The sequence below is a fragment of the Vulpes lagopus genome, chromosome 7 (genome assembly GCF_018345385.1).
Source record: "Vulpes lagopus strain Blue_001 chromosome 7, ASM1834538v1, whole genome shotgun sequence".
Taxonomy (NCBI): domain Eukaryota; kingdom Metazoa; phylum Chordata; class Mammalia; order Carnivora; family Canidae; genus Vulpes; species Vulpes lagopus.
In genome coordinates, this window is record NC_054830.1 from 24,966,549 (window position 1) to 24,973,992 (window position 7,444).

The 7,444-nt window shown below is 48.1% G+C and overlaps 1 protein-coding gene across 2 annotated transcripts in view; it reads right to left on the reverse strand.

Moving 5' to 3' along the window:
- The window catches only part of IL17RD (interleukin 17 receptor D), a 67,331-nt gene extending 66,758 nt beyond the window's left edge, over nucleotides 1-573 (reverse strand). For both annotated transcript variants that reach the window (XM_041764057.1, XM_041764056.1), the window contains exon 1: nucleotides 398-573. In XM_041764057.1, coding sequence (XP_041619991.1) covers nucleotides 398-523 — 126 coding nt within the window. In that variant the 5' untranslated portion in view covers nucleotides 524-573. The remainder of the gene's footprint in view (nucleotides 1-397) is intronic.
- Nucleotides 574-7,444: the final 6,871 nt, after the last annotated feature.

A 7,444-nucleotide genomic window follows, 5' to 3' on the forward strand; every position in this document is an offset into this window, starting at 1 on the left:
GGTCGGGGAAGAACCCGGCCCCCCCCCAGACTCCAGCTCCAAAGCGCCCCCAGGCCCGACAGTTCCGAGCATCCCAGCCCCGGGGTGAAGGGGGTACGCGTCCGGGAACAAAGGGTGGGGCGCCCTTCTCCCGCCCGCCCTCTGCGAGCCAGACCCCGGCCAGGGGCCGCGCCTCATTAACAACACAAAGCCGGGGGGCGGGCGGCCCCTTTCATCCAGGCGGGGGCGTCGGACGCGCGCCCCGGGAGGGAGGGAAGAAGGGCGAGGGCAGCGGGGATCCCAGCCCCGCCGCTGACTCGGCGCAGGGCAGCAAGTCGGCACCGGCTCGGGTGCCCGCGAGCACCTGTGCGCACCGCGCCCGCCACGCTCTGGGGGATGGCGAGAAGTTCCTCCTTACCCTCCAGCCGCAGGTGTCGGCGCCCCGCGCTCTGCTGGAGCCGCCCGCGGCCACGGCCAGCTGCGAACCGTTGAGGCAGGCGTTGACCGTGAAGAAGACGGAGCAGAGCTGCAGCCACGGGGCCATGGCCGTGCGCTCGCCCAGCCCTACCCTGACTCCGCACCCCGGCTGCCTGCCTCTGGCCAGCTCCAAGTGGGCGGTGGCGCCCGCGGCCGCCGCGGAGCGGGCCGCACCACGGAGCATGCGCCGCCGGCCCGCGCCCTGCCCCTTCTCCCCGGGCCCCGCCCCCAACCCGACTCCAGCGGCCTGGCCCCGCCCCGCCCTGCAGTCCGCTCCCACCCCCATGGCCACACCCCGAGTTTCCACTGAGAGGCCAGCAGCTGCGAGTTTTGCCCCCCTCACCTGACATTTATCCAAGTGATGCCTGCTGCCAGCAAAAATTCGGGAAAACACAAAGAATATAATGACAATGGTTCTAATAATATTTTAATCAACATCTACTATTAGCCAGGCCTCTTCTTGAATCCTCCCAATTGCACAGGGAGGATGACCCTAACAGAAAAGTTAGGGTAATGTGGTGGTTAGTAAAATCCTCGCTGAGACCTCAAACGAATGACTTGCCCTCTCCACGTTACTGTTCCTGCTCCCTGTAAACTGGAATAACAAACTAGTTTGGGAAGGATTCTACTAGTTAGCACATAGCAAGTGCTCAATAAATGGTACATTTTTATCATTAACCAACTTGCATAAGGTCACCCAGCTGGTACCTACTGAAGTTCAAATCCAGATCTGACGAAAACAATACTCTTAACCACTAACACTTGTCAACCTTACCATTGTGAAATGGGTAGGAAGCTGGGGCTCAGAAAGTGGAGTAGCCAAGGTCATATGACTTTACCACAAGCCCCTTCCCACTTTGACTTGTATCTGTGCACCTGGTCCCACCACTTCACTGTCCTTGGCCCCCCTCCTCATCTGTGCTACCACCTCTTCCCCCGCAACAGCTGTATTTCCTCCTTCCTCTTTTGTCCTAATATATGATGCATTTCTCCGCTTGAATCAAGAGTGATCTCCAGAAAAGTAAATCAAGTCACTGACTTCTGATTAAAAATCCTCTGCGGTGGCATTTATTCAATGGCCACTTATAATCAAATCCATCCCGGCCTCCCCTCCTCCCACATTATCTCTTCCCACTCTGCCTCCACTACCTGGCTCCAGCTGTGTGAAACTGCCCACTCAACTGCATCTTGGTCTTCTTGTTTCCAACCTTGGAGATTCTCATCTCTGTCTGTCCAACAAGATGTCCTCTACACGACTATCTCCTTCTAGGGTCCAGAATCCCCTCCTTCTCCTTGCTGGTCAGGCCTAAGTGTGGTAACAGTTCAGTGGCTGCTAACACTGGGTTCTTATACTTTCCCTCATGACTCCACACACCCTGCCCTTACCTTGTTCTTAAACTCTCTGAGGAGGTGAGATGGACCCAGTTTTGCCTGCTGCTCCCATGGGGAAAGAAGACTTCTCAGTAAAGCTAGCAGAAGTCCTGGGGACTGGTTCTGATGAGACCACTTTGGAACCAGGGAGCAGAGCCAGCTTCACTTGAATCTCAGAGGTTGAAGGTGGAAAACAATGGTTGTCCAAAGAAAAATGCAATGTTCCAGAGAAAGTGAGTATCGTTCCTGGGTTCACCAAACAACAGTGTCTACTACAAGACCCAGGTGCTGAGATGTCCTGTCCTTGTGCACCATGGGACAGAAATGTTTTGTTTTTCATCTTACTGCCAGGATATTCAGGAATTCAGCCAGACACAGTGAGGACAAGCAGCACAACTTCTTTGGTCACCCAGAAGAACCAGGATCTACAGAAAGTTGGAACCACCCTCTCTGAATAGACCTCTCATGTTGCCCCCTCTGGGGGAGCTGTTTGTTCAATGTTTTGCTCCTTTGCAGGCCTCTAACAACCTCCCTGACACTCTTGGTCTTCTTCTCTATGTCATTCCCAACTCCCACAGCAGGAGATCTGAGGGGTTTGGACATGAATATCAGCGGTGCCAGGGGCTGAGACAAGGCCAGGACCACACAGTGTTGATGAAACACCATGTAAATCATGAGACTGACTGCCCCTTAAGTTCCTTCATCTACATGACATTTCAGCCTAAATATGCTTTGCAATCTATTAACCAATCATCTGCTGAGGGACTTCTCTCATAATCAGTGATTTAAAAATATCCTCACACATTTATCTTGATGTATCCACTCAGCTCTTTTCTTAAAATATATTCCTGGAATCAGAATTGCTGGCTTATACATATTTAAAATTGCCAAACTGCTCAATATCTACTGCAATCTTTAGATAGATAGATAGATAGATAGATAGATAGATATAGATATTTTTAAGTAGGCTCCACACCCAACAAGGAGGTTGAACTCACAACCCTGAGATCAAGAGTCACACACTCCACCAACTGAGCCAGCCAGGCACCCCTCTACTGCAATCTTAATTGGCTTTTCTGGTTAATACTGACATGAACGTGAACCATGTTCCCATGTATTTAGTGGCTATTTGCCTTTCTTCTTTGTTCCAGGATTGGACTTAGGAAAAGGAACAGTACTTAGGATATATGACCAAGGGAAAAACTTAAGTAGGACACTGGGGAGAGGAGAGCATTTCTCCTTGGGTTTAATTCACATCACCATATGACTGAGTGATCAGGGAAGACAGAGCAACACTCCTTTTCCCTTTCCAGTTTCCATACCCACCCACAGCTCACTGCCCAACCCGGCAACTGGCAGCCTCTGAAAACATGCTACAGAGTTCAGAGTGTTCCAACTTTTCTAAAGGAGTACACAGGACACAAGAAAGAAAAGGTCTGAAGACTGACATCTTCAGGACCAGAGACTGAGAGACCCGCCTTTGGCCTTAAGCATATGGTCGTGGTGGTAGTGGTGGGGGGGTTTTATGGGTGGGGGAGAACCATATACATCAGGCCAAATTTGGTCAGGTAATAAATTGGCACTGGCAACATGAATTGACATTTGGCAACATTCCCCCCATTCTATTCGTCTCCATTGATTCTTTGCCTCTCATCCCCTCTTTTTATCCTGGACCCTTCGGAATATTTGTGAGGCTATAGGAAGTGAACCTCTGTATTGAAAGCTGAAATAAAATGAGGGGATCAGGCCCCCTTCCTCCAGACCACAGCTGAGCCCAGCTGTGTAGGAGACCAGAGGATGAGGCTGTCCTCAAATATAATACATGGGCTCACCTACCACAGCCAACCAAGATTGCCTGTGCCCCAGTCACAATTTCAGCCACCCCTCACCATCCCTGACTGATTTACTTCTCTGCCCCAAGTGCCTGGCACACATCAGTGGGCAAGAAACTATTGCTGCCTCCATTCCTGTTTGGAATTAAGCTGGGGATTAAACAGATTAAATCACCTTTAAATAAGCTGTTGATGAAATGCAAATAATATTTCCCCAATTTACCTAGAATCTAACCAGATAAGAAAACTCCCCTCTTTTTTTAATAAAAGACAAGGACTTTAACACAAGGACTCAATTTTGTTAGAAGTCAAATTATCCCCTGACACATAAGAAAGGATAAAGCAATGATGGAAATAATTTGTATCCTGAAATCGTTTTTAGCAGAGAAGAAATGAAGACCATTTTAATAAGCAGTGATTAGAAGCAGTGGGCCAAAATTCTAATTTATTTTTGGTATTCTGCTCAAGTAGTATGCCTTATATACTAATCAAGGCATTAAAGGTAAAGGGTGTCCAGCCCAGGCTCCCAGCAGGTTGAGGGTGCAAGTGTCCCAAAGCTTTCAGGGAGCAGCATGGTCCTGAGAGGCCCAGCCTCTATCAGAACATTCTAAGGCTGCCTGGATGCCACTCTGGCCACAGGCAGTCTTGGCTCCCACGAAGTAGATGTCCACTTCACAGTTGAAGGCGAGACTCAGGCCTAGGCTCATCTGACACCCCCCTATCCCCCCCCCCTTTCCGCCCAGCCTGCCGGACGCCCGGAACGGGGCGGGGGGGGGGGCAGGGGTTACACCTGGAGAGGATGACTGAACCCCGCGCCCCGGAATCCGCGGACTCGCACCCCAAAGTGCTGAAATTCATGAGTGTCCCCCCACTTCCCTTTTTTTTTTTTCTCCAGGAGGAAATGAAAACCCGGGCACCCAGGCTCCACGGTAACCGCTAAGGGGCGCGCGTGGTCCGGGGCGGAGATGCTCCAACAACCCCGGACTGCACCGCCCCCAGCCTGCATCATTCTGGGACAAAACCCCCAGCGCAGGTGCAAGTGCTCGCGGTTAACAGGGCCGGTGCTAAGTTTGGGGTAAGTAGAGTTCAGGAGACGGTAAAAAAAGAAAAAAAAAAAAAGAAAGAAAGAAAAAAAAGAAAAGAACTAGGTTAAATATGGGCTTTAAATAACAAATATGGGCTTTAGCAACCCTGTGGCTTTTTTTTTTTTTTTTAAGATTTTATTTATTTATTCAGGAGAGACACACACAGAGAGAGGCAGAGTGAGAAGCAGGCTCCATGCAGGGAGCCCGACCCGGGATTCGATCCAGGGAACCCAGGGTCACGTCCTGGGCCGAAGACAGGCACTAAACCGCCCAGCCACCCGGGCTGCCCAACCATGTGGCTTTGAGCAATTCACTTAGGCTCTCTGAAATTTTTTCAGTGGACACACAGAAATGATGTGGATGCAGACTTCAGTGAGTTTTTGTGTATCTGAAGGAAACAGATGGCTAAGAGGGTCCGTGAATGTTACTACTGCAAGCAGTAGACCAGGAGTTGATGCAGCCAGGCCTAGCGGGCAGCTGGAACCCAGACAGTAGCTAGGGGAGATGGGCACCTCTACCTCCTTCAGAAGCTAACATCCTGGTTTGGATCTGCACTAGACTGAGGCTAGGGACCATATCTTATGGAGTCCCATGGAGTCCTGTGAACAAGTACCTATAGAGTTCATGAGGCATTATGCCAGAAGCTGGGGACCAGAATGAAGTCAGATACTGTCCACAACCAAATACTATCCCACCTATCATAGAACCAACAAGCAAACATTCCATGGGGGACACTGGCATTACTCAACTACATGACTGGGAATAATTATAAGTAGATGGACTGTCTCTAAGGAAGTGATAACTGAGCTGAGGTATGTGGGCAAAAGGGAGGGGAGCAAAAATAGGAAGTGTTCTAGTCAGAGGGAGCAGCATATGCAAAGGCCCTGGGTGATTGGAAACATGGTATCTTCAAGGAACCAAAAGAGGCCAGTGTGATTGGAGAGCAGTGATGTATGGAAGTATGGTGCAAGATGAACTCAAGAGGTCTGCAAGGAGAGGCAGGCAGGGGCTTCATACTCTGGTTTGAATCTAAGACTACCTAGCAGTTTCTGAGAGGTTTAAGAGCAATGGCAGGACTGTATTTCGAAAAGGTCCCTGTATCCCAAGTCGTGTGCACAGGGTACTACCTTGTGTGTAGTTGGCATTTGATACATACTTGTTGAATGAATGAATGAATAACTAGAATCATTGCTGAAATTCTGGGATTTGGGGATCCCCGCGTGGCTCAGCGGTTTAGTGCCTGCCTTCGGCCCAGGGCGAGATCCTGGAGTCCCGGGATCGAGTCCCACATCAGGCTCCCTGTGTGAAGCGTGCCTCTCTCTCTGTGTGTCTGTCATAAATAAATAAATAAAATCTTAAAAAAATTTAAAGAAATTCTGAGATTTAATGTCTTGAATGTAAAAAAAACATTAAAAAGCCTGGAAAAACATCCAATCCTACTAAAGTTCTAAGTAATGCAATTAAAATAAAATGCATAAAGTTTTTTTATCTTTTAAGGTTATTTCTACAGTACAATACTTTATTATTTTTAATAGACTATTTTTAGAACAATTTTAGATTTACAGAAAAATTGAGAAGATAATAGAGTTCCCATATACCCTGTCCCTAGTTTCCTTTATTATGAACATATTACATTAGTCTTATAGTACATTTGTTACAATAAATAAACCAATATTGATACATTATCATGAAATTCCAAACTTAGATTTCTTTAGTTTTTACCCCATATCTTTCTTTTCTGTTCCACCATCCCATACAGAATACCACATAACATCTAGTTGCTGTGTCTTAGGGTCCTTTCGACTGACGGTTTCTTAGACTTCACTTGTATTTTATGACCTTGACAGTTTTGAAGAGCATCGGTTAGGTACTTTGTAGAATGCCCCTCTATTGGGATCTGTCTGATGTTTTTCTCATCATCAGACTGGATATTATTATTTTCTTTACTTTAATCAAAGTTATATATACAAAGTTTTGAAAGTCTTATTAGTTCTAATGAATGTAAAATGAAAAAGCGGTCCCCTGACCTGTCCCTTGTCACTCGCACTCCCAAAGCACCCTATTTCAATCCTTTTTGCTGTATTCTGGCATTTGCTGCCCTGTTTAGAAATCATATGCTAATCTTGCCTCTTTTTTTTTTTTTTTTTAGATTTTATTTATTTATTCATGAGAGACACAGAGAGAGAGGCAGAGTGAGCAGCAGAGAGATGATGTGGGGCCCGATCCCAGGACCCTGGGATCAAGCCCTGAGCTGAAGGCAGACGCTCAACCACTGAGCCACGCAGGTGCCCCTGATCTTGCCTTTCTTGACTGATTTAGACACTGGCTCCTAACTTCCTGCTCTTTACAACAAATGAGAATTGTGTTCTCTTTCATTTCCTTCTTTTATCTACCCACTAAGGTTTGTCCTGTATGTCTTCTTTTGCCCTTCCAGAACCATTCTAACCTGTACAGACCCCATCAATGGGCTTTCTTCCCCTCAGTCTTCAGGGTGGGTTGGGTCAATATGGGCATTTGAGGGGAGGGAGAGAGTAAAAATATTTCTGCTCTCAGCCACCACCGTTAGGTTGCTGTGGGGGGCTGCATGTCTCGCTCTGCTGTCAGGCACTCTCTCCAGTTTCTGACAACTGCTGCCACCCCCTTGCCTCCTCAGGTCTATGTGTTGGGGGATGGGGAAAAAGGGTGGATAATAGCTCCTCC